Raw genomic sequence first — 26,745 nt, forward strand, 5'->3', positions numbered from 1 at the left:
GATTGTGTTTCTCTGCTGAGATGCCCCAAGGTGACCATAGAGGGAGTGACATTAAGGTTTCACATGATAAACAGAGTTTGTTGTGAGCCAGGGGAGGAGGGAGAACTTGGATATTGTTTAACAATAGAAGAAAATTCATTTAGAATGAGAAATAGCTGGATTGGGAAGAGGATGGTGTAAAACTGATGTAGAGAGCTGGTAGGTGCAGCTAAGACAAGAAATAAATGGCCAGGTGGAAACCCAACCATTCTTGTCTCAGCTGAGATAACTAAGTATAAAAGGGAAATGATAGGGAAAAAGAGCTGGGCATTCATACACAGAAGTAGTTTGTGAAAACAGTGGGATGCAAGAGCAAATTGGGCATTGAAACCTTAATAAACAGTGATTTCTGATTGGGGATGGAACTACAAATCCTCATGTTCTGCTTGAACCCAGGGGGCAGCCCAGCCTCCAGGGCTTTGTTCACCTCTTCAGGGCAGTGCCATTGTTTACAGACTGACATAAAATGTGCATTGTGTCAGGCAGGGCCACCACGGTGCCATAAATACCTGCTTGCTGCTGGTGATTACACTGTTCCAGCACACTTACATCTGAGCTCTAGGCAAGCTGATATTTAGCATTACCTGATTAATACACTTCATGTTTATAGGTGTCACAGGCCTCTGCTTTGACTGCAGAGATTTTAGTGTGAAGCATTTCTTTGTTCTCTTAAATGTTAAAAAGGCAAGCTGGTTCAGAGCAGGTTTTGAATAGAAAAGGACTCACACAAGAGCATGTTTTAAATAATACTTTTATTAATTGATTGCTTAGCATTTCTTGTCAGCTAAGTATACCATGCACACTAGAGGCTGCAGAGGTGCAGTGGGAGCTGAACATTTTCTTGTGTGAGCTGATCCTGAGTGCTAATATTTTCTTCCTTTAATCCTTTGCAGTTTGGGGCAAATTAGATTGGTGTTGCTGTTCCATCACTCTTACCTGTTCCAGTCATTTTGCTGTATTTACCTATCAGAAGCAGCTGGTGCATCCCTTCTAGGATAATGTGATAATCTCTTTGTAGCTGTCAGCTCATACCTCTGTAGTCTGACAAAATAGATTCCTGCTCAGTCCCACGCCACGCCAGCCTTGCCTCTGATGAGGAGAGTTTCATCTGGCTGCTCTAGATCATCTTTGTGATGCCTTCCAATAGAAGATATCCCCTTCTTCTGATACAGTTTGTCAATTCCATGACCCATGGAAGATGGAAATCACAGTTCTTCATCACACTTCAAGCATCATATTTCATGTTTGCAACTGGTTATTTCTGAGCCTCGCAGCAGTCTTGGATCAAGTAACTCATAGCACTGTCAAGATCAAGAGTGGAAGATGTGTTTTATGCAGAAATAAATCTAGGAGGGTACTTGGAATTATAGACTGAGACGAGATTTGTAGTTAAGTGTGTATCAGAAAGTCATAGTAATGGAATCTTTGTTGATAGTCCTGTGGTAAGCAGGGATACAGATGTGAAAGTCACAGCTGTAACAGTGGTTGAGGCCAAAAGCCTTTGTTGTTTTGAATGTTTGTTGGTCTGTTTGGCCTGTAATGGTCTGTTTGTTTTAGTGCTGCACCTGTGGGGTTCAGTGCACAGAGAAAAAACCAAGACAGAGTGGTTAATGTCCCTGCACACTCAGTGCACGGGGACACAAACTTTGATTTTCTTAGCACCTGATCAACCTCAGTGCCCCAAACAGGAGCTGCTTGGACTTGTCATTCCTGTCCTTTTCTGGGCTCCCATTCCACACAGAGGGAGCCAAAGCAGCCACCCTCCCTTTGAGGGTGCTCTCAAGCCATGGCCCATGGCTTGTCCCCCTGGAATTGATGTGGATTTAACTAAGGTGGGTGATTCTCTGGGGGGCTTCAGCAGATGACAGGGCAGGGCAGTGCTTCACTGGCCCTTGGGAGGTCACAGGAGGCCTGAGGTGCTTACTGCCAACATCTGCAGTCTGTGAAAAACCTGCCAACACAGAGCTTTCTCTCTGCTTGTAAACAGATACTTATGAATATTGCCAGGTCTTGCTGAATACTGTAGTTAAACGCTAATACAAATAAGGAATTGCAGCTTAATTTTTCTTACTTTTTCTGTGAATCAAAAGTTATTTGTGAATTTATTGTAACCCTCTAATGGCAAAATATTCTTGCACTTTCTGATTTATTTTTTTTTTTGACAACCCTTTCTGGCAATTGTGCAAGGGAGATATGGCTGATAGGATGATGGCTACTCAGGATTCCAAGAATTTTTGTTTTACAGACTGATATATGCTCAGGAAAACACACAATTCAGACAGGAGATTTCTTGACTTCCTCATAGACAAAAACAAGATCTTTTCACTGTTTTTCTCACTCAGGTAACATTAATTGTTCAGTGATATTTCTAGACTAATTGCCACAAAAATAAAATTACACTCCTATTGCTGGTACAGGTAACAATAGTACTTAGGTGCCTAAAATGGAGAAATTATGTAAAACCAGATCCTGAATCTGACAGTGCTTACAGACAAGGTGACAATAAGATAATAAGATGCATGGTAAAAAAGCATTTGAGGGTTGGTTTTTTTTTTTTTTTTTAAATTATTATGGGTTTCTTTCCTTCTTGCTGTCATGTAGCTTAGACTAAACTTTTGAGTTTCTGCTTGGAGAGAGGATGGTTTGTTTTTCTTACTTCACAATCCCCTGGAAAAAGTCAAAGCCCACCTGGGTGTGATGATGGGGGTTGGAGCAGCCCATCTCCAGGGGTCCCTTCCCACCCTGGGGCTCCTCAGCACAATTTGCAGCCCAGGCTGATCCCTCCCTCACTGGGATCTCTCAGGAGGATTAAACTGCAGATATCTGGGGTCAGTGCTGTTTCTTCTTTCTCATTTTGTGTGCCAGCATAGAAGGGGAAGTTTATGGATCTAGGGAACTCAAAAATAGGTTTAGGAAGTTTTTTTGCTTTGGGGTTGAGCTCCAATCCAGCTCTAAGGTCACTCTGTAGTGCTGGTAATTTAATAAATAGGGAGAGCTGGACATGTTGTCTTTCCAAGGTAATTTTTAGCTGCCCTTTAAAAGAGAGGCTTTTTTTAGGACAGACAGGCTGTCTTTTGAGTGGTGCCAGGTACTTTTGTCCTAAATCCACAGTGGGGGAATAGGTCAGACCCAAAACATCTTTCCCTTTTTCATTTGCTGATAGAAGTTCAGAGTTTTGGTAAAGTTTACACATCTTCAGTTTTTTTCACGTGGATTGTTCCCCCTGCATGCTTTTCCCCTGAGATGTTCTTGATTATCATCTCAAGTTTTTACATCACCTTTGCAAAGTCTATTTTCATTATTTTATGCTGTAGCTAAAAATCCACCTCCTTCCAAATCCTCCACCCCATTTGCTCATTTTTCTTGCAATCCAAAATACCCAAGTACATGATTCTTCATGGAAGATTTTGTGCTGGAATAAAAATACTGCTCAGTGGTCTCTTGTCTAGAGAGATCTGGACAGACAAGTGGTCATCTGTGCAGATTATTTTGAAAAAGTCACTGGGTCTGAGCTTTAAAAGGGAAAACTGATTTGCATTCCTGCAGCTGTGACTTGGTGTCAGTGAGGAGATAAAGCCCTGCTCCTGCCTGGTGGTGGGGAGTCAGGAGTCAAGGTAATTGCCTGGTGTTGGTTGATACAAGGCTCCTTGAGGGTGCTTTATGGCACTCCTGCTGTAGAACTGTCAGCTCCCGTTATCCTGACGTCCCCCTGGGGATTCAGGGAGGACTGGAGGAGAAAGTCTGGCTGCAGGCACAGCAAGTTCAGTGAGTTAGGGTGAGGGACAAGCCGGTGTCTCTTTCTGCATGCCAGGCTCTGATTTTCACAGGAGCTGTCACAGAACAATAACAGAGAAGTTAGCATGTTTCAGAGAGGGGAGATGATAGACTCGGGCTGCGAGGCACCCATCTGTCAGACACAGAGCTCCTCTTCATCTGTCTCAGCTGAACATCAGCTTTTGCTGATGTCCACTCAGATCAGCTTTAGCTCAGATGTGGGGATGCTTTCTGAGCACACAGGGCTCAGGATTTGTTTACACAGTCCCTGTGTGTGGCAGCACAGAGAACGGAACATTTTCCCAACAGCCATTGAGGAAACAGCTGTTTTAATTTATAGGAAATTGACAATTACCTGATCTCTCATGCTTTCTATTGCTAAAAGCACTGAAATACCTCCTCTAAATGGAATTATACTCTGGTTTGCTCAGGTGAATGGTATTGGAGCTGCAAACATGCACTGCCACGTGAAGTTACAAAAGGGAATAAAAGTGCACTCAGGACAGGTGATGCTGCACCCTTAATTTTTCCTACTGTCTCAAAATCTACCATGTTTTAAAGGTGTCATACTTTTGTACTTCACTAAAGAAAGAGGTAGGGGGCTTTTTCAAATGCCAAAACAGCATTTCATGGTGTTGGGGCATTATTTTTACATAGTCAGTGTTTTTATCTGTGAATAGAGATGCCTGTCTGTGATCCTTATTTTATCTTTAAAGACTGACCTGAAACACATTTTATCTTTAAAGTCTGACCTGAATTTCAGACCAATTCTTTATAAATTATGTGAGTGCATCTGCTTGATACAATGGTCATCTTGTATCCAACAGCAGTTAAACTTTTTTTGGTCCTTTTTGTAGTTAAAAGTCAGCAATAGCTGTCACCACCCAGGCAAGTAACATTTTAAAGACCATTATTTTTTCAACCAAATTAACAACAATTATCACAAGCTCTTCAAGAGTACCAGCTAATGGTTACTGTATGTACTGTAAAAGTTCTTTGGAACCCCTGTAATTCTTGTTTCTGAATAACTTTGCAGGGATTACTTTTTTTTTGCTTCCTTTACTTATTGTAATGGATGCATCAATGCATGGCTTGCTTGTATTTTGGGTGGCTGTCCTGAGAAACCTTGAGTTACATTTCCAGCAGATAATATTATTCAGATCATTTAAAATTCTAAGTTTTTAAGGAATAGCTGTCTTTTTTCATGTGTTCGTGTGAGGTTATAAAAAAATTCTGCTATTTTCAAAATGCTGAGTAAAGAAAACAAAAATAAAAGGTGAATATTAGTTGCAAAAGATTTTTCTTTAGTCCAACTCACTTTTCTAAGACTCGCTTTTCATCCCATCTAGGGGGGATGAAGATTTGAAAATTTCCAATTTTTAAGATATGTTTTGAAAGTAAAAATAGTTTCAGTTTTTCCTGGTTTAAGTTGTCATAAAATATGCAATTAAAATATTTAAGTAGCAGCAATAATAATAATAATAGTAATAATAATGTGCTTCTGATTTTATATTTACTTTAGGCTTTCTAATGTTAGATTTTAATAATAGAGATTCAAATATCCTAGCTAGTTTTCCCCCAAATACACTGTATAGAACCCTTTCCTTCCATTTAAGAAGAAAGAGCTATCAAAGATTATATTTAAATCAAGTGTCAGCTACAGTTCATGGCACTTGACTGCATTAGTACAGTTATTTTTATTCCTGAAAGAAAGGTGCATTGCAAAATAATTTATATTCTCTAACCCAGAAACATAATTGGTCTGAACACTTAAGTCCTGTGGAGCTTTTGAAGCTGGGACATGAAGCAAAGGCTGTTTCAGACAATTCTGAAGAAACAAAAAGAAGCATTGCTAAAAGAAATGAGTTCTGAGTCATCAGCTCTCGGTATTGAAATACATTTTTCTCTCATTGTGCTGTAATTGCTGGCTCTATTAATGGGATGTGTTCTTGCTTTGGTTATTGCTGATGTTCCAAAGTCGAATAATTGTAGTTTTTTTTCTCTGCTTTTTCAAGCAAATTGACGTTTTCTGGGTTTTTCTCTTCTTTTTCTTTTGAGTCAGGATATTCCTCTGTGCTTTTCAGACTGGGATATTATATGGCTTTTTCACTGGGAGAATACATTTTCCTTTTCATCCTAAGCCCAGCCATATAATTTTCACCCTCATTTTCATTAGGGGTTTTTGAAGATAATTTATTGCAGCAGATTTAAAGGTATAAACAAAGGAGTAACTTCTATTTTGTTCCTCATCCTCTTCCCCATCTCATATCAAAAATACTACTCTGGCACTTACAGGACTTTTTTGTGGATTGGCATTTGTTGGGAAATCCATGAACTATTGTGGATACCAGAATTAGAAAGTCAGTCTTAAAAACAGAGCCTAAAATACTGACAGAACTTTCCTATCACCTTTTGTTGTTTTACCATAAACACTTTTATTGTTTTATGTAATCAAGTATTTGTCCATGTTGAATATCCAAGGTACTCCCTCTGCTTGTACAACATCAGAACCCAAATGAGTTCCTGGAAGTTTCCAGATTACCTGCTTCTGCTTTGTAAGATTCTACATTAGTGCTTATTTTTAAATTCTGAGCTCGCCCAGCCCCTCCCTCATAAAAACCTTCCATTTGAATAATTCAAACCTTCAACTGCCAGCATCATCCAGAGCTTGGCAGTGAAGTTCAGTGTCTGCGTGGACCTTTGGCAAAGCTGAAGAGAAAAACCTTAATATCTGTTTTAATATCTGCCTCTGAGATTTTTATTGTCTGGGTTTTGAAGTGCATTATGTGAAGATGTGGTGACCTTTGCTGGGCACCTCAATTTATCATCTGGACTGGGCTTTGCTCTTCTCAGTCTTTGCTTGTCTCTGTTTCCAGAGCCTGCAGCTTCCTCACCAGAGGAAGAGGAGGGGCAGGCACTGATTTCTGGGCTGGCCCAAGTATGGCCTGGCAGGATGAAGCTGAGTTTCCTCTGATCTTGGATCTCTCTCTAACATTTGATGTCAGATGCTTGGGAATCTCCAGAATACTTTCCCAATCTGTTCCTGAGCTTCTGCCAGTTGGAGGCTCACAGATTTCTTGCCCAGCAGAAGAGATTCTGATATTCTTATCCGTTGGGGTTTTTTTTTCCCATATGTGTAGTTGTAGTGGTATTTTGTATCTATTTTGTAAAAATTCTAGATTTTAAAGTTTGGGTGTTTAGAATATTGGCAAAGTTTTAGACACTGCATTTTGTGATGATCACTCCTTTTAATTTCTCTTTACATTGGTCCAGTAGTGGCATTCTTATACTATGAAAACATCATTTTGGGTGCAGTGATAAAATACTTCCACTTTATTATTTAACTTAAAAAAGTATACAGTTTTATACACTCATGGAGGAGCTGAGAAACTGTGCAAAGACACTTGTCACTAATATCCATGCCCATTATATTCCATTAAGCAGAAATAAAATTATTTGGTTTCTATTTTAAATGTGTATATTCTTGAGCTGAGGTGGGAAGTAAAGCCCAGAGGTACAACCAGAACTTGTTCTGCTGCCCCGTGGCAGAAAACTTTGCAACACTAGAAATTTGGTTTTCCCCTAAGTTTTCCTATGTTCAGGAACTGATGAACAGTCAAGCCTTCTTCAGAAGTGAATTTACCTTTGTGGAATTAAAACCTGTGTGGCTTTTATTGATTAAATTTAATAACAAGTTCAAAATGGTTTGATGATGGAGTGTATGATTCAGGGCTCCAGCTGGCTGAAAATCTCTGTCCCAGGCTTGGAACCTTTCACAGTCAATGCTGTGTCTGTGGCTCTTAAAATGCCAATGTAACATCCAGGGCCCTGGAAGAAGTGGTAAAAATATCAGACTCCTAATCTCTCGTGTGATATTCAAACAACACTGCAAGAGTTCCTGCAAACAGGAGTGAAGTCTTTCAGAATCTATTTTGAATATTGTTTTAAAGTTCAATGGCACATTTGTCACAGCACAGCATATGCTTCAGGCTACTGAGCTTCACTGGCAAGGTAGCAAAGAAAATTCCTTTTTTGTTACTCATTGCCTCTAACAAAGACTCGAGTAACATTCATGCACAGTGGATCTCCCCCTCCCCCCTTTTTTATTTCCTTCTTTCTTTCCTTTGTGTGTTTCTTGTGGAACAAGTTTATCCATCAGGACAGGTTTTAGTGGCTTGCACGATTCTGATCAGGAGCCTCTGCCACGATTTGGTTTGGAGTTCTGACCTCACTGTCCCTCAGGAGAGCAGAGCTGGTGCTGCAGTGCTGTGTGCCACCTGCTCTGGCCCCACTGAAGCTAAAGGTGCTTTACTGGAGTGTTCCTGGGAATGATGGCTGGGCTTTTCCTGCTGGGCAGCTCTTGGAACTAATCAGATTGTGCCTAAGAGCATAATAAGGAAAATCTTTAATGCTGAGCCCTCTTGGAAGCTCCATGGCTTCAGCTGTCACAGTCACTTTCTCTAATTTAGTTCTGGTTTGCTGTTTTGTTAAGAGCCATAATGCTGGGTTTCAAAACAGATTTCACTTAATTTTACATTTCACAATGGGTGCTTCCACATATAACCACAGTAGGCCTCTTCTTCTGCTACCAGTAAAGTTAATTGAGTGTGGAAGCAGAGCTTTGACTCTGTAGGTAGAATGCATAAAAAATTCAGTTTTATAGTGTCACCTTAGGATGTGAAGGTAGTGCTCTATTTTGAATCCACAGAACAACTGAAACCTGTTTTATTGTAGAGAGCAGTCCTGCAGATTTCTGTGAGCAATTGACTCCATCCTGTCTTGGAGAGTACTTGTTTTGTGTGCTTTCAGTGCCTGTGAACCTGATGAATAATGACAGATGTAGTATTTGGTAGAACATCCGAGGCAGGTTTTAAAAATAGTAACATGCCCAACTAAATCTTTGAATTCAGAATCAACTCTTTGTTTAGCTGGCTGCTTCATCAACATAATACATGAATTATTGTTCTTACCTTAATACCTCAGTGTGCAAGAATCCTAATAATATGCTAAACCCTCTAAGATAAAGAAATAGAAAATAATTAAGTGTACAAATCAAGGTATGGACAAAGTCTTTGTGTCTAAGTTGAAAATTGTTTAAAGACTGTTTAAGTTGAATTGTTTGAGCTGTGATTTATATTCCATGCTAATGGTCATTTTCCCAGATGATGGACATAAGTTATATTAATATATTTCATTTCAGGATGAAATACTTTAATGGGTTGGGTTTGGTGGAGTCACTTGTTTAGACTGTTTTCAAAGGCTAAACTTCACATTGAAATATTGGGAGCATCTTCTCATGCCCAGAGGGTGCTTTGTCCTGTCCCTGCTCCAGCCTGTGTGTGGCTGAGATGCTGTCCTAGCAGGAGGGGCTCTCTGGGCACTGTGCTGGGTGCTCCGTGGGGTTCTGCTCAGAGTGGGGGCTGGCAGGGCTCTGGGGATGTTCTCAGTCCAGCTTTGCCACCCTGACACCTTCCTGCCTGGAGTGGTGGCAGCTGCCCAAAGCTGTTCCTGTGTTTGGCTGAGGAAGGGGCCTCAGGTCCAATTTGTGTGTGTGCCTATTGCAGAGCTTTATTGTACCACTCACAGTGTGGGAGCTGCTGCTTGGGAACATCTGCTCAGGGCAGTGATTGAGTTAGGCTGAGGAAAGCACTCTGTGTGCCCCAGAGCTGGGAAAGGTTGGATTTTCCCTTTGCCTTGGTTATAGGAGCCATCACTGGGCAGAAATGGCTTCACCAACCTGTGCTTAATTTGCTTTTTCTGGAGTAGCACCCTTTGTGAGAGGGCAGTCAAGTTGCTGGATGACTCCTGAGCTGTGGCATTTATTCTGGAATTAACCTTGCTGAGGACCCACACCCTTTCACTCCCCTTACTCCCAACATTCACCACTCTCTGCTTTTTTCCCCATGAGTTGTGGGAGGGTTTGTCTCAGTTTCTAATTTATTGGAGGGCTCCCATTACCAGGTGGGGCAAATGTAGAGCTCTGCAGCAGGAGATGGATATTGTATTTACCTGCTGCTCTTCCTGCCTAAATATTGGCTTATTGTGTTCTATGGCCCCATGGTTTCCTTTGATGTTTTTTCCCCACTTGGAGGAAAAAAAATCCCTGTCCATTAGCTGTAATTTTTAGTGTATATTCATGAATAAACTGCTATTAGGAAATACAGACAGTGAACCAAGACTAAGCAGAAAGGCTGGAATGGAATGATGAGTGTTTGGTGTTTCCCTTGTAAACATGCCATTCTAATATTCTTAAATTTATTTTCTTTCTTACAAATCAGTTACATCAATTCCATCTCTGATTTTAAGACCGAGAAATAGCTCAAGCACATTCAATTAGAGTGAAATTGGAGTTTTATTTTTGTTTTTAGAAAGGAATATATTCTTGAGTAAAACTATATATTGAAGTATAAATCAAATACACTTCTAAGATTTTTTTTGATCCCAAACTCACAGGGAAGCATTTTCTCAGAATATAACTCATTAACTGGAAAGTCAGGACAATTTATTTGCTAGAACTTTCAATACACACAGGTAGCAAGAGATTTCTTCTCAAAATTGATTTTCAGACTCAAGTTGCTGCCTTACAGTAAGGGAATGTTTCTCCTTTTTTATCTTGCTCTTGTTCTAGTGAGTCAGATAAATAGGAGTCAGTAACACTGGAGGAGGAAGAAGTCAAGTTCCTGAGAAATCCAGCACCAGAAAATACATTTTTGGTTTATCCCCTACACTCCTTGATCAGTATGGTGAAAAGACTTCTATTTACTGAGTTTCAGAATTCTCTGGAACTATTTTTAGCAGTGTCACTGTCTTCTCAGCCACCATCTCCCATTATTACTCTGAAATTGCAGTATTATTTACCATCATCCCAAGTGCAGTGAAGTGGCATCCTGCACTTGCTCACGTCACACTCTGTTACAGTTTAATACGGGAGTCTCACTGTTATTTTCTGAGAGTAATAAAAAAAGGATAAGTTTTCATTCCTTGAAAAAGTATAGCTTTATTTCCTTCAGAAGCAAAACTGATCCCGTGGCAGTTAAATGTCACACGCACACTCTCTTTCCTGTTTTGATTTTTACAAAACCCTGCAGAGTGGAGGCCTTGAGAGAGGCTTATGATCAGGTCATTTCTGCAGCACTTGTGACAGGTCTAGAATTCCTAAAGCCTGCCTGTGGAAGCTGGGGGAAATCTGTTCCAAGTGGAGGATGTAAACTCTTTTCTGCTGGAGTTTATTTCTCACCCTGTTATATTTTTGCACACATGGCTTGTGAATTTTCTCTGTTAAGGCTGTGGATTTTTGAATCCACATCCATAAAGCACTGACACATGGACATTAAAGTGCTGTCCCTGCACATGAAGGAATTTCCTGGTGTTTCTGAAGTGTGGGGGGTTCCATATGTGTGTGTGAGGTGCTCCTGCTGTTCACATGGAAGTTTTTCAATTTTTTTTTCCTAGAAGTGTAAGCATAAAGGGAAGGTGCAGTGATTTTGCTCCCAGCTGAACTTGAGCTTTAGGGGGGTGTTAGGTCAAAGAAGACAATCTTGCTGAACAACTGGTTGGGAAGGCTGCAGCATCAGAGGTTAGAATATGGATTTTTCTTAATGGAGATGCCGTGCATTTAAAGATATCACACACACTGAATTTGTGTATGTACAGGAGGGAATGAGATAATAACTATACATTAATTTAATGAATGTTGATTGGCAGATGTTTGCAGTAAAGCACCAGTCTATTTTGTTCCAGTTTATTTTATTCCAGTCTATTTTATATTTTGTTGTCTCATTTGCCAAGAACTGAATCCACACTCACCCATTACCCCAGACTCCTCTGAAGTCACTGCGAGCTGGGGATGCTGCCCAGCCCCTGCTGCAGGGGAAAGGAATTTTCAGAGCTGTCTGGGATGTTTGTATTTCCTGCTGCACAAGTGGCTGTCAGGTTTAATCCCCTCCTGCCTGGCAGCCCTGATGTGCTCACCTGCAGGCTGTGAGAGGAGGGCACAGCAGGTTCACCCCTCACCAACACCTGGCAGGGCTCACCCCGAGCTCCAAATGTGCCACTGGGAGCTCAGGCAGAGCTGTGGCTGTCGAGGCACAATGAGGTTGTGATTTAGGAGCCGTTCTGAGCAGCTGAACAGGATTGTTAGTGCTTCCCTCCAAAGGCACGGCGCTGCACTGGAGCCTTGTGCTCATTTATTTCCCTTCCTGGCACATCCTCGGTTCTGTGCCTGTTCTCAGCGAGGAAATAGAGCAAATATGTAACTGTCACCTTGTATAATGCAAATATCAAAATGCACTTGTTGGCTGTATTGTTGCCTGATAGAAATCCTATTTTTTTTCCCTTCATTATATATCCATAGTGAGGGAATCCAAAGGCAGAAACGTCAGGTGTCTGGAGCTTTATCATGGGAATTCAGAGCAAAGCTCAAACATGTTTAATACCTTAATCTGAATATCCTCGGGGTGTTGAAAATGTAGCTTTTTGTTCAGTAGGATGCCTGTGAATATTTCTGAACAACTGTAATGGAGGAGATTAAGAGGGGAGGTTGCCTCCCTGGTTGTTACCTGCAGCTGTTGGTGTCCCTTGTTTAGGTCAAAGTGTCTCTAAATGAAAGAACTTTCCTTGAAGTTTGCAATTCTGGAGTTTAGCTCCAAAGGTTGCATTCTAACAGTGAGTTTCTAAAGTTTAAAATTCTGAAGTTTAATTTTAAACACGATCAGTAACTCAGAAGTGGCTGCCTTTTTCAGACCAGCTGCAAACTTTGGACGATGGATAAAAGTGTCTCTGTACTTCCATTTCCCATCTTTAGTTAGTCTGCAACTATTTACACAGCAGGAGTATTGTGAACATCAATTTCTTACAGGTTTTTGGTGCAGCTGCATGTTTTTCTGAAATGTATCATTGTATGTCTGCAGTGCATTGTGAAAGATCACTCAGGTGATGGCCCAGTTCCTTGAAAGGAGTTTCTTGGGAATTCTGTGCTTTGTTAATGCAGCAATGTGGGTTCACCATTACTGCCACCCTAGTTTGTAGAGGAGGATGAAGTGAATTTCTATTGAAATAAAAGATTCAGGTTTCTGTTTTGTTTCAGGTTCTGGTTTTCTTTGGTTTGTTTTTGTTTTGTTGTTTTTTTTTTTTTAATTGTCATCCATGTTTGAAAAGAGAAATTACATATAATTAAGAACCTGCAAACAACTCAACTTGAAACAACATTTCAAAGGCCAGAGATGTGCTATGGAAAGAGAACTCTCATTTTATTGATGAATCCTGGTGCAGTCTTGAAAATGTGAAGTTCGTGTGGGTTACCAATTTTCAGCTCTGCCTGTTCTCTCCCTGGTAAAACCTGTGGTTAAAAATATTAACACTTGCAAGTTAGGCAGTTTCAGGCTCACTTGAAGTGTGGACTGAAGAAATTAGGGCAGCAAAAAAGTAAATAAATCAAGAATCCTGTATTGACTGTCCCTAGCTGTTTCTCCTCAGTGGAGGAACATGCCCTAATAAACATGTTCTGACAGTTGAATGCCAAGAATTGAGTAGGATGAAAAAATATTCCATCAAAGAAAAACCACACCTATCTTATATCTACCTATCTTAGAAAATAATGTAGCCAAAGTTTAGAACACAACAAGATTGAAAAAGGCTCCTTAAAGAAGGGACCAGCTCATCTGAAAATGAGCAAATTATTAGGACTGTTTAAATTTTGTAATAGTAACAATAAATTTATATTTCCAAGGAAATAATTTCCTGTTTGGGTAAATCTCCTAGCTTTTTTTTTTTTTCCCTTTCTTTTCCTTTTCAGAAAATCAGTATTAAATACATTAATTTTCCTCTTCTTCATTCCATATTATACTTTTTTGCTGTTCTTTCCAGCTTAAAGTGGTTCATTATTATCTTTGAGTTCTAGTGATCCCATCCACAGCATTGTGCTTGCTGTTGTTTCAGGGGACAAGAGCAGTTTTGTGTGTGGTTGTGTAAATGGACAGAAATTATGGCAGTGTTTTCCATTTGTAGGAGCTCTTAGATAGGAGGAGGAGAAGGAGCAAGTTATGGTGCAGACATTGCTCCTGATATGATCTCCTCAACTCTTATGTAGGATTGGAGCTAATTAGGGTTCTGAACGAAGAAAATGCACTTTAGGTTTATTACAAATCCTACTTTTACTGTGGTTCTGAACCTGAAAGTTCAGTTTATTCCAAGCTAAACTTTTTTCTTGCTTCAAAGGAAACCGATAGAAACAGTGCGTGACACTGACAGAAAACCATAAAATGAACAAAAGCCTTAAAAATCTTGGCCTACAAATTAAAAGGCTGCATTGCTTTGACAAAGAGAGTATTTCAAATCTGTAAGCAACTCTGCATCTGCTGAGGTCTGCATTGTAAGAAATTCTTACCTTTGTCAAGTTATTTTTCTCCTTTGAAGTTCTGCCCCGGAGTTCATAAGGTAACTGCTGCCTCTAATGACACTTACTTCCAGTAACTTTGGGTTCTGAGCTGTGGGGTGTCATGAGAGGAGTGACTGTGGAGTCTTTATGCAGGACAGCTGTCCAAAAAATGGTAATTTTCTAAAATGCATGGGCAGCAAATTGCACACTGAGTGAGTAATGGCAGACTTGGGACCTTTATTAGAGCTGCACCACTCAGGGTGGTTTGGCTCTGAGTGCATTCACATGCACCCATGACAGACACACAGATCCAGTTCTGCCTACCATGAGGAATATTCTGTGTTTAAGATGTTAACTTGGCTTTGGCAATTCACAGTTTCACGGCCAGAGTATTGCCTTTGAAAGAAAACTGCAAGTTTAGGTTTCAGCTTTTGTAGAAAAACGCTGTCCACGCTGTGACTGTGGTCTGTTCTCTGCATTCAGAACTGGAGTTGTGCTGCTGTGCTCTCTTCTCTGCTGACAGACAGCACAATCACAGAGCAGTTCCATGTGTCTTGGAAAAACAGGCAGGGAAAAAGGGTCTGGGACCCATCTTCAAGTTCTGCAGAAGCCCTGCAAGGATTTTCTGTGTTGTTCCATGTGAAATAACCAGCATTTAGCAAACAGGCATTATTCTCTGGACTTTCTGAAAAGATTTTATTGTCTTTTGTACTCAAAGCTACATTTCAGGCAAAGGTTTTTATTTAAGTAATTACTTAATTAATTGCTGATTTAATTTCTAATGAGAAACCAATCTTTTAACATTTTTCTTCTTCCTTTTTTCTTTTAAGACAATTGTTAGCTTGTAGGAGATGTGTACTTCTAGCTTGTTGCAGCAGTCGTTGAGATGAGTTCCAGTAGAATACTAGTGAGAGTTTGAGCTGTGCATGGCCCTTGACTTCTGTTTGGCATTCAGCTGAACCAAGGACATCTCGTGATGTGTTTGTCCTTTACAGTGCCTGAAGCATTGATAATAAGTGTAGGGTGAAGATGTAGCCACAAAACAATGAGCTGCCTTTGCTCCTGTGGCTTTCTCTGGAGGTTCAGAATCCTCTTTTGAATGAAGACTGAGGACAGTGTTGATCTACCCTTTGTCAGCTAACAATGCAGAGTTGTTACACACAATGACATAGTTTGTATGTGTTCAGGAGTAGTCACTGGTAGCCTCTCTCAATCTGAGCACTTTGGATCACAAGCAGTTGGGTTTGTAGCATTATTTAGCACAGTATTCCTTCCCTTCCCCACTTTGAGAAATTCCTGCTTTCTGCCCGTTTACTGCTCTGCAAGTGCAGGTCCATTGGATGTTTGGAGCACAGTGGGCCATGTCTCTGTTATCAGCATTAACCAGAAGCTGATCTGTTTTCCCATTCTTCCCAGCAATGTCCAGGCAGTCAGTGCCCCACAGATTTAACAAAACCCTGTTGTGAAATGCTGTGAAATGCAAGATCTGTGTGTAGGTGCACTTTGTCACATCAGTCCTGTCTGCAGCACTTAGGAGCTGTTCTGGCTTACCACACTATGTGTCCGTGTGTCATTGATTATGTATTTATGAAACCACCTAAATGTCACAATTTTTAAAATACTCTCTAATTTTTTATTCACATGACAGCCCAAAACAGCTCCGAAAAGGACATTTGGATCCATTACAAATGACCAGGTAAATATACTCAGCAGGGAGTGTTCAACAAGAAGGTTTCCTTATTTGAGAGACTGTGTGTGCAAATCCATGGAAAAGGCTGTAATGAAAACTGGAGAAGGTAACAGAGCTCCTTATTGCCTTGATAAGGGATCTTGTGAGCAGGGTCAGAACCTCTTTAAGCTAATCCAGCTCTGAGATGGGCATAACTTTGGTTTGCCTCCAATAATTTGTGCTTAAATTGTATTTTTAAATTTAAACAGTCAATCTCTCATTCTTCTCACTCCTATTCTTCTGTAAGTGTAGAGATCTCAATGGAGCAGATTATTTCTACCAGTTGTTTTAATGGGCAAAGGTATTCTGTAACTGTTAATTATCTACTGTGCTTTTCCAATGGACTCTTGCCCTTCCCAGTGTGAGCAAATCCTTCAGATCACTGGGATAATGTGGTGACTGAGGTGCAATTCAGTCCCAGTAGAAATCTGACCCTAATGGAAATTTTAACTTCCCTGAACTCTTAATGATGGCAGAGTTATTTACTTTAACATCAAGAAATTAATCCTGAAGGTTTTTGTTCATGTTTCTCATTTTAGTTCTCAATTTCTCTGCTCATAATGGAGAGAATTAGATGTTTATAATTTTAAAAATGTATTTCTTGGATGTTTCATCAATTTTTTGAGTGTTTAGAATGTGAGAACTATCTGTTCTTAGAAAATGTGTTTGTTAATTTGCAGCATATCACACCTAACCTTATCTCTGAAACAACATGAAATATTCTTGTTTCAACAACTTGAAATAGTTATTCTTGTTAGAGATAAAATAAAGTCTACTTCTCTGTGATGGTTTTGCTGTGGTTTAAAAAAATGTCTAAACCTGTAATGAATAGGAAGAAATAGACATAGATAATATTTCTTTCCAAAGAAAATTATTCAAGTGTTAATAATGAACTTGGAAGAGATCTTGGCGTTCTTTTCTGTTCTCCAGTCATTCACAGCTAATAATGGGGAGCTAAAGCACCACATTTTATATCAAACTCGTCTGCTCTGATGAAAAGCCCCTCTCCCATGCTGGATGAGAAGAGCAGAGATGGGCTGACACACGTGCAGCCACGTGAATTCAAAGTCTGTCCCGAGTTCTTGTAGCTGTGGGATCTAATGACAGAATAATCAGTGCCCATCTGTCAGCCTGGGTACAAATAAAGAGGCAAAGAGAGCTGGCAGGTTGCTTTTACTCTGGCTTCTGTTATTTTCTTTCCTCTGGAATCTATGTTAAAGCATAGAATATATAATTTATAATTTCTTTACAATTATGAAATTTATTGCAAATAACTGCTAGCCAGACTGAGTATGAGGAGGAAACTCACGCTCTGCTTCCTATCAGCATAGAATTACCATTCTAAAATTTACCCTAATTGGTTCAAAATGTATAGCTTGATTTAGAAACCATTTGCAGGGCTTATATTTCCGTGCCTTCTGCTAAAGAAGCCAAATCTGTATTTGTTTTATTGCTTCAAAATGTGCTCCAGTTTACTTTATACTGTCCCCAGTTGCAACTTAATGTTGCCACAAATGCTGTGCAAGTGGCACAGTGATTTTTGCACGTGTGGATGAATAGTTCTGTCCCATGAAATAAAGGATGGCTTATCTAGGGTCAAAATCTGCCTTTGAGAAACAAATCAGTGAGAGTTCAGCCTCACTCAGAAGTGTGTAGGAGCTATAAGTGCATTCACTTAGTGGTGGGGAACAAGATACAGGGAACACAAATCATCTGCAACTCGTGAGAAATAAGGAACCTTGAACACTGGGAATGTTTTCTTTTGATTTGATTTGTTCTGGAGTGTCTCAAACCAGTTCAGAGCACAACTGGACCTGGTCCAGTGGAAACGAGAGGATCTTCAAGGTCCCTTCCAGCCCAAACCATCTATGGTTCTATAGCAGTTATCTGAGTGAGGGTGAAAGAGGAGAAGAATAAACAGAGGAAGAACAGTTGTTCATTTTTACAAATATTACACATAAAAAGAAACTCCTACTTAGTCCACAATTTAATTTATGCCTTCTTTTTTCTGGTCATCCCATGCATTCAGCATTAGCCATCTGCATTCTAGCCCTGCCCTTTTGGAAGATGTGGCTGGAAAACTGCCTTTACATCACTCCTCTATGTGGTGAGATATCAGAAAAGAAGATAATTCCACTCTTCTGCATTCCTGCTTGTCTGAAGAGACAGCAGAGAGACAGGGAATTTAGTTCTAGATTCCAATATTTATTTTAGCAGATTTGTCAGCAGTACTGTTATTTTAAAAAGCTGTGTTTGTGCAATATATGTAACATTTTGGTGCAGTTCCAGAGATGTTCAACAAACCCCATGAAAAATATTGATCATTTTCAAATTGATCTGGCAGTTCTGTGATATTTCTGAAATGAAAATAAGTCTTCTTTTTTTTCACTGGGTTTGTAATTTCACTACAAATATAAAACATATAGTGATAGATGCAGGAGTAGTTTCAATGAGTTTTTAAATATATTCCTGATGAACTGTTAGGACTTAGTTTTGTCTGTACCATCTGACATCTAAATTATCTAGTAGGCACTTTATCAATGATGGTATTGGTTTGGTGGGGGCTTTTTGTTTATTAGTTTGCTTTTTTCTTTTGGTTTGGTTTTTTACGCCAATGGTTTCAGATGATGTCCAGAGCTGCTCCACAAACAGAGAAATAATCCCTTTATCTCTTTATCTTTGTTGGTGTGCTTGAAATTGAATATTGGAATAGGTCCTCCACTGACTGAACTTCAGCTTCATTCCTCATTTCCACATTCACTCATACAACAGAGAAACTGAATTACATCAGTCCAGGAATTTAATAACTTTTCTTTAGGAATAGAGCACCTGGATGAAAAAAATCACCGTCACTCTCACATTTCCCCTTTTTCTAAAGTGTCTATTTATTGCCGTGTTTGCTCTGAAGCTTTCTCAAGGCTCTGGAGCTTAAAGCAAAACTAGATATGGAAAACTAAACTTAAATATAGAAATGTATATTCCTGTATAGAGTCTATGCATAAATTCATATTCCATGAAGATTTCATAAAAATAGTGTGATATTTTTTCTTTTTAAATAAACTCTCAAGCTAAAGCATGTTCTTTCTGTGTCTCGTAGGGTCAAAATGTGTTTGGTCTTGACATAACTGAGACACCTGAGGGAGACAAGTGGCCTCAACTGATTGTCCAGCAGATCCTGGATAGGGAGCAGAAGGACACCTATGTGATGAAAATCAAAGTTGAAGATGGTGGGAGCCCCCCGAGGTCCAGCACCGCCATCCTGCAGGTGACGGTGACCGACGTCAACGACAACCGGCCGGTGTTCAAGGAGAACGACATCGAGGTCAGCGTGCCCGAGAACGCCCCCGTGGGCACCTCCGTGTCCCAGCTCCACGCCACCGACGCTGACCTGGGCTCCAATGCACAGATCCACTTCTACTTCAGCAACCAGATCTCCAGCCTGGCCAAAAGGCTCTTTGCCATCGATAACACCACTGGGCTCATCACCATCAGGGAGCCCCTGGACAGGGAGGAGTCCCCTGTGCACAAACTGACTGTTCTGGCAAGCGATGGCAGCTCCACCCCGTCAAGAGCCACGGTGACTGTAAATGTCACAGACATTAATGACAATGTCCCATCAATAGACACCAGGTACATCATCAACCCCGTGAATGGGACAGTGCTTTTGTCTGAGAAGGCTCCCCTTAATACAAAAATTGCTTTGATAACAGTGATGGACAAGGATGCTGACCAGAATGGGAAAGTTACCTGTTTTACAGATCATGATGTTCCTTTCAGGCTAAAGCCAGTGTTTGATAATCAGTTTCTCCTGGAGACAGCCACCTTTTTAGACTATGAAGCTACACGGGAATATGCCATCAAAATAGTGGCTTCAGATTCAGGGAAGCCTCCCTTAAACCAGTCTGCAATGCTCCTGATCAAAATTAAGGATGAAAACGACAACGCCCCAGTTTTCACCCAGCCCATCATAGGCCTTTCCATCCCTGAAAACAACGCTCCTGGCACTCAGCTGACCAAGATCAGCGCTACAGATGCTGACAGCGGGCGGAATGCCGAGATCAGCTACATCCTGGGTCCCGATGCACCCGCGATTTTCAACCTGGACCGCCGCACAGGCATCCTGACAGCAGTGAGAAAGCTGGACAGAGAAAAGCAAGACAGGTACAGTTTCACTGTGCTGGCTAAGGATAATGGGATGCCACCTTTGCAGACCAATGCCACCGTGACGGTGTCGGTGCTGGACCAGAACGATAACAGCCCTGCTTTCACACATAATGAATATAATTTCTATGTGCCAGAAAACCTGCCCATGTATGGCACAGTGGGGCTGATCACAGTTACGGATGCTGACGCGGGAGACAACGCTGCAGTCACTCTCTCTATCTTAAATGGCAGAGATAATTTCATTATAGATCCACTCACTGGCGTAATAAGGCCTAATATCACCTTTGATAGGGAGCAGCAGGGGTCATACACTTTCCAGGTGAAAGCAGTGGATGGTGGAAGACTGCAGCGTTCCTCAACTGCCAAAGTGACCATCAATGTTGTCGATGTAAATGATAACAGGCCCGTTTTTGTTATTCCCTCCTCTAATTATTCCTATGAGCTGGTCCCAACGTCAGCCAGCCCGGGCTCTGTGGTCACTAAAGTCTTTGCGGTTGATAATGACACGGGAATGAACGCAGAGCTCCGCTATAGCATCATAGGGGGGAACTCCAGGGGCTTGTTTACCATTGACCAATTAACAGGCAATATCACTTTGAAGGAGAAGGTAATTACATCAGATCATGGCCTGCACCGACTGGTGATCAAGGTGAACGACCTGGGACAGCCGGAGTCTCTTTACACCATAGCTCTTGTGCACTTGTTTGTGAACGAGACGGTCACCAACAGCTCCTACGTGCAAGAGCTGGTGCGTAGGAATATGGAAACTCCAGTTGGCCAGAACATTGGGGATGGTGAGATAACCCCACAGACCAATGATTACGTCAAGATCATCATTGCCATTATTGCAGGCACCATGACAGTTATTCTGGTAATTTTTGTTACCGCCTTAGTCCGGTGCCGCCAGACGCCCAGGCACAAGGTTGTCCAAAAAAATAAGCAGAGTGGTGAATGGGTTTCCCCCAACCAAGAGAACAGGCAGATCAAGAAAAAGAAGAAGAAGAAGAAGCGCTCTCCAAAGAGTCTCCTCCTCAACTTTGTGACTATTGAAGAATCTAAGCCTGATGATCCTGGCCACGAGCACATAAATGGCACTTTAGACATTCCCGTAGAGCTAGAAGAACAGACTATGGGAAAATATAACTGGGCCACCACACCAACCACATTTAAACCTGATAGCCCAGACTTAGCAAAGCACTACAAGTCTGCTTCTCCGCAGCCTACCTTTCAAATTAAACCTGAGACTCCTGTACCCCCCAAGAAGCACCATGTCATTCAGGAATTGCCTCTAGACAACACCTTTGTGGTGGGCTGTGACTCACTTTCCAAGTGCTCATCCAGCAGCTCGGACCCTTACAGTGTTTCTGAATGCAGCTGTCAAGGAGGCTTCAAGACCCCAGGCCCCATACACACCAGACAGGTAATGGAATTTTAAGGTGCTTTCTCCCTCCTTCCCTCCTTGCTTTGCCAATCCTGTAACTCCAGTTTGAAGCACTGAACGATAAGTTCTCCTGCAAGGAGTAAAGCTTTGGGAGTTCACATTCAATTGAAGTGCTGTAAAACAAACAATTCCGGCTTCCTGAGTGGTAAGGGAGAAAATGAGAGGGGGAAAGAGCGTTGTCTGTGAGGAGATGGAGCAGGCAGAGATCCCTGTGGTGGTGTCCTGACTGCAGATGGCAGCATGGCACTTCCCACCTCACCGCGGGACCTCGAGCAGCTCGGAGGGCTCCGAGTGGGACTGTCCTCTCCAGCCTGGCGTGCTCGAGGATCCAGACAATCTGGGTGGGAAGCAATAAAGCTTTAGAGGAGCTCATCAGTGGTTCTTAATATTGATGGAGTCTGGAATTGCAGCCTTCATTTGGGCATAGCTTTGCTTCAAGGTCTCTCAGGAACAGGCGAGGATTTTCCTCTGGGGGGTTCAGGCGTTTTCAGACTGGAAGGAGCCTTAAATCTGGTGGCATGACACAGCTGACAGGCAAAGTTAGGGAAAAATTAGAAGCATCAGCGTAATTGAGCTCACTTATTTGCTGCTCTGCCTGATAAACCAGGTATTAGCTTCTTAGAAATGCAGTGCAACAAAGGAAATGTCGAAAGAATCCTCACCTTAAAATTAAAAATAAATTGAGGACTCACATACCCTTTATTCTGCAAGACCCTACAGAAAAGCTTTAAGTCACTGGAAATAGTCTAAAATTTATACATATTTTGAACAGGTTAATAAAAATTTTCTGTTTATCTGTTTGCTTCTCTTTCTATCACAAACTTTTCAGTGGGGATAGATTCCTAGTTAAGCTTTAGCTGGTTAAGCAATTAATCATAAAAGTAACACTTCAGGAGTGTTTATTTTATTATCAATAATAGATTTTAACTTGATAAATATTTTTAACTTAATATATTTACTTGGGAACAAATCCTCAGCATGACTTAAATCTGGTAAATTTCTTCCTCCAGCTGATTTTTTTTTCTGGGAACTTTGTTTTATTACAACTGTAATGATAACAACATTCATAAAAAACCTTCTTATTCAGCCCAGTCATCAGATCTTTGAAAATTTCAGGATATTTTGTTTATTTTATTCTATTTCCTTCCCTTTACCCACACAAATCTGTCTGAAAATCTATATCACTGTGGATAACACTTTTTCAGCAATGTATTTAGGTGGGTTAAGTTAAATTGCATATCAGAAAAGCCTCTTGCCAGCTTGTTCATCTGTTTGAACTCCCATCACTCTGAGCAGAGGGCAGTGCTGTTTTCAGCATTTCTGTAGGTCTGATCTGAGGGATTTTTTTCAATGGAGTTCTGGTACAGTTCCTGTGAGTCAAAAAGGTTCTGCCATTGTCTGCTGAAACACACTTTGTCCTGCAGTAATGCTGCCAACAAAGCCAGCAAGCTCGTGACTCTGAGTCCCTTCTGTGGCAGTAAAAACCTAGAAAGGGGCATGGGAAGCAATTCTCTTCTGCACAAGTTGGTTGGGGGAAAGAGCATTTCCTTTCATCTGTGCCTTAAAGGTCTGTGATGGGGGTTCCTATCTGGAAAAGCAGAATGGAACTGTGGGGTTTTTTTAATGCTCACTAGCTGATACCAGCTTATCTTCATAGAGCTGCTCCTAACTTTGCTAGGATGATTTGGTGAATAGATAAAAAAAGAGATTATTGTTACAGTTGGTACTGATTTTGTTAAAATTGCAGCTGTCCTTCTCTCAGGGATGTTTTTCTGCATGAAAGTGAATACCTTGTTTGGAAGAAGGGTAGCTAATCACCACAATGGCCCTTTACACTAATTTGGAAACAGCAGTCACCCTTAAACCCATGAATTCACATTTAAAAAAAAGTAAATTTATGTAAGTTCATTAATGCCTTATTTACATAAGTTGGGCCATTAGAGGAAATCCTTTGTGTTGTGTTCAACAGTGACTAAATGAAAATTGTATTTCTTGGTAAGTAAAAACCAGTAAAGAATTTCTTAAAGCTCAACAAATCTTTTAAAAGTCAGTCTCACTCCTACCCTGGCTCTGTATTTGTAGTCTGGGTAGTTTTATCTCCCATGGGGCTCTGGAAAGTGTCTCTGGATGGGCTACCTGACAGTTGTCTCTGTTAGCCAGAAAAAAAAGAAAAAAGAAAGAAATATAAATAGGAACAATCCTGAGGGCACAATGTCTCCAGCTGTTGTCCCACCACCCTTCAGCCTCAGGCACCCACAGGATCCTCGTGGTTCTGGATGATTTTGTGTCAGGCACTCTCTGAATTTGCAGAAAACTCTAGGACAAGTCAGTTCAGTTGAAAAGGGAGATGTGCTAGTTTGAAAAGTGAAAATCAGATGCCTGATGTGAGAGGGAAAAATCATCATTTATCACTTTTACCCTAGTGCAGCTATTTTACAAGCCAAAAGTCCTGAAGGAGCCTAAAGAATGTTCTGTTCACTGTGAAGTGTCTCTTCAGTTTGTAATGGGGACTGATATTATTAGAGGATGCACATCTCAGCTATTGTTAGGTTTGTTCCTGCAAGATTTTCTACTCAGATATTTGAAATAATGTTGTGTTACAGCTAAAAATATATGTTTTCTTTGGAAGCTCTAAATTTTGTGTCTGTCTGAATGGTATTGATTCAAGTCTTTAAAGAAGGGAAATTATGCCTTTGCTTTCCTGCTATATTTGTCTAAGTGATGTATAAAATGACAGAAAGTCATTATAGCAGTTGTACTCAGAAAGCATGCAAGCAAAGAGAGAAAGGTTTTTCTACTAAAATCCCCCAAAATATCTCTTTAGTGGTCATGTGGGCAAATAAATACAGCAGTGCCACGGCTGAAATTTTTATGGGGAAGCAATTGGAGACTGCTGAAGCAGCTGAGGACACTTTGAATCATAAACTGCAGGAGACTGAAGAGGGAAAGTTTGTTCTTCCTGCAATGCCCCCTAAGACAGAGGTCAAATTTTGCTCTGTTTGTATGTGAGGGCAAGGGGCAGAGGAGCTGATAATTACTCTGAATTTACCAGGAGGAGTTAAACACTACCAGTAGTAATAGACCCTCAGAGTAGCATGCTTTTTGGGGGATGTAGTAGAGAGAATTCTTTTAAAGGAGTTTTACCAAGCAATAAATTGTTTAGGGTGTTATTCATAATAAGGTTTTTCAAACTAGGCTAGCTGGAGTGTTATAAAAATGAAACTGACTTTCCATGCCATCAGATTTCCATTGTTTTGGCAGTTGTGGGCCTCAGAGAAGTTTTCTTTGGTGCAGAAACGTAGAGCATCTTTAAAGTTTATTTGTCTGCCAGCTTTGCAAAAGCTCAGTTGTTTTTGACGTTCACCTCAGTGGGAGCAAACTGTGTGAAGTGTTCCACACTGACACAAATCTTCTAATTCTCTTTGCATTTGCATGGGGATGATGAGAAGAAGGGAGAGGAGTTAGCTTCAGTCTCATTTTCATGTAGCACAATTTCAAAATCTGAAATCTTTGCTCATGCACTTTAAAACAACATTCAGACATTTCAAATGCCTGCCTAGGTATCAGCCTGTCTAGTCAAAACATGAATAATTATAGAGCACAGTGTTATCTGTGGCAGCTTGATTCAAAGAAGCTAAAGCTGCAAAGATTCATCAGAACCTGCAGAGCATTCTCCTTTTCTTGTCCCTTTCTTTTAGTGAGTGCTGCTTCAAGGGTGCCTTTTGTTTGGAAGCAGTGGAATGCATACTGCAGGGCAGGGGAAATCTTGGCAAATTGACACCTGGTCACTCGGGTGCTGTGGTCTTTTGGGTTGTCATCTTTCATTCCAGAACAAGATTTTTCTGATTTGAGGAACTTCAGTGCCCGTGGAGGCAGCACCTCTGCCACGGGAGGAGCTGGAAGGTGCAATGTGCTCTGCATCTGGGATTTTCTGCTTTTTTTGGGGGGTTCTCCCTGCACCCCAGGGGTCTCTGGTGTGTCAGTGAGTTCAGCTGCACTGCCTGGACACTGCAGCACGGGGAAGCTGCTGGGGGAGGGAGCAGCATGGAGATGGATTTCTGTCACTTTGCTGATGCACATCTTCATTAGAGGAGTTAAGCTGGTGGGATTCTCTCCTCTGTGAACTTATCCACACTCATGAATAGAAATTTCAGATGACACAGGGATCTCTGCTGGTTTGTTAGGAGCTGATGGAGACAGACATTACACTCCTTACAGAAACCTGGATGGGAGGTAGCCCTCATCTCAAATAAATTGCATTTTGGGCCCCCACTGTCTCAGTTCTGGGATTCTACCACTGCCTGCTTAGACCTGCTTACAGTTATGGGGTATTTGTGTTTCTGATTTAAAATGTGCTGCAATGTCATTGCACTATGAGAGCAGTGTGCTCAGGATGGGAGTGCAAGGAATATTGAAAAGAGCAGCTCTGAAACTCTCCTGTTCCATCAGTCTTTAGCTGCAGGATTTTTTTTGTTTTGTGTAATAACAGTGAGTTTAATTTAGAATCCTGTAATCATCAGTAGGCAGGGCTGATGCTCTGAGGTGTAAAACAGACATAGCACTGGTGTTCTGTATTGACAGATACACAGTAAATTACACTCAAAGAACATTTTCTCCTAAATTTTAGCTAATAGCTGTTGGTATAAGTCCTTCCTAAAAGCCATTTCAAAATGGATTACTATGACTCTAAGTATTCTTGTTATCTCACCTTACTTTTCTGACTGGTAATTTTGCTTGTGGTTCTGATCTGCTGCCATGTACACTCCTTTCACCAAAAAAAGAAATTTGAATTTGGAGGAGAGATTTCTAATTGAAATATGAGTCAAAGTGTGCAAGTCAGAAGTTAACAAGCAATTATTTAGATGTGCATCACTACTGAAGTAAATCTGGTCAAGAAAATGCTTTTCCTCTGTGCCACACTGGTAGAAAATTTTCAGTGATTTGTTTTAATACTTTTCACTAAAAAAGCATGGAGGGAGGTGTCTGCCAAGTGCCCCCTTTTCCTCATAGTAGAAGGCAAAAACAGAGCATGAAAAGGAGTGAAAAAGAAATTTGTGTTTTGTGTGAAGAAATGAGGAAATATGGCAAAAAAAAAAAAAAATCAGAGCAAACAAAGGCACTTTTTTCCTTTTTTTTTTTTTCCCCCCAGTAAGAGCTCATGGACTGAGTTGATACTGAAGTACTGAAGTTGGTAAATGAGGTTCCAGCATTAATGACTGAGTG

The 26,745-nt window shown here is 40.9% G+C and overlaps 1 protein-coding gene across 3 annotated transcripts in view; it reads left to right on the top strand.

Moving 5' to 3' along the window:
- The window catches only part of PCDH11X (protocadherin 11 X-linked), a 429,468-nt gene that overhangs the window by 49,464 nt on the left and 353,259 nt on the right, over positions 1–26,745 (top strand). For 2 of the 3 annotated variants that reach the window (XM_059859187.1, XM_059859189.1), the window contains exons 3-4: positions 15,837–15,884; positions 19,015–21,501. In XM_059859187.1, the coding sequence (XP_059715170.1) occupies positions 15,837–15,884; positions 19,015–21,501 (2,535 nt within the window). The remainder of the gene's footprint in view (positions 1–15,836; positions 15,885–19,014; positions 21,502–26,745) is intronic. The other variant, XM_059859188.1, reaches the window with a different exon arrangement.

This window comes from Haemorhous mexicanus, chromosome 14 (genome assembly GCF_027477595.1).
Source record: "Haemorhous mexicanus isolate bHaeMex1 chromosome 14, bHaeMex1.pri, whole genome shotgun sequence".
In the NCBI taxonomy this organism is placed as follows: domain Eukaryota; kingdom Metazoa; phylum Chordata; class Aves; order Passeriformes; family Fringillidae; genus Haemorhous; species Haemorhous mexicanus.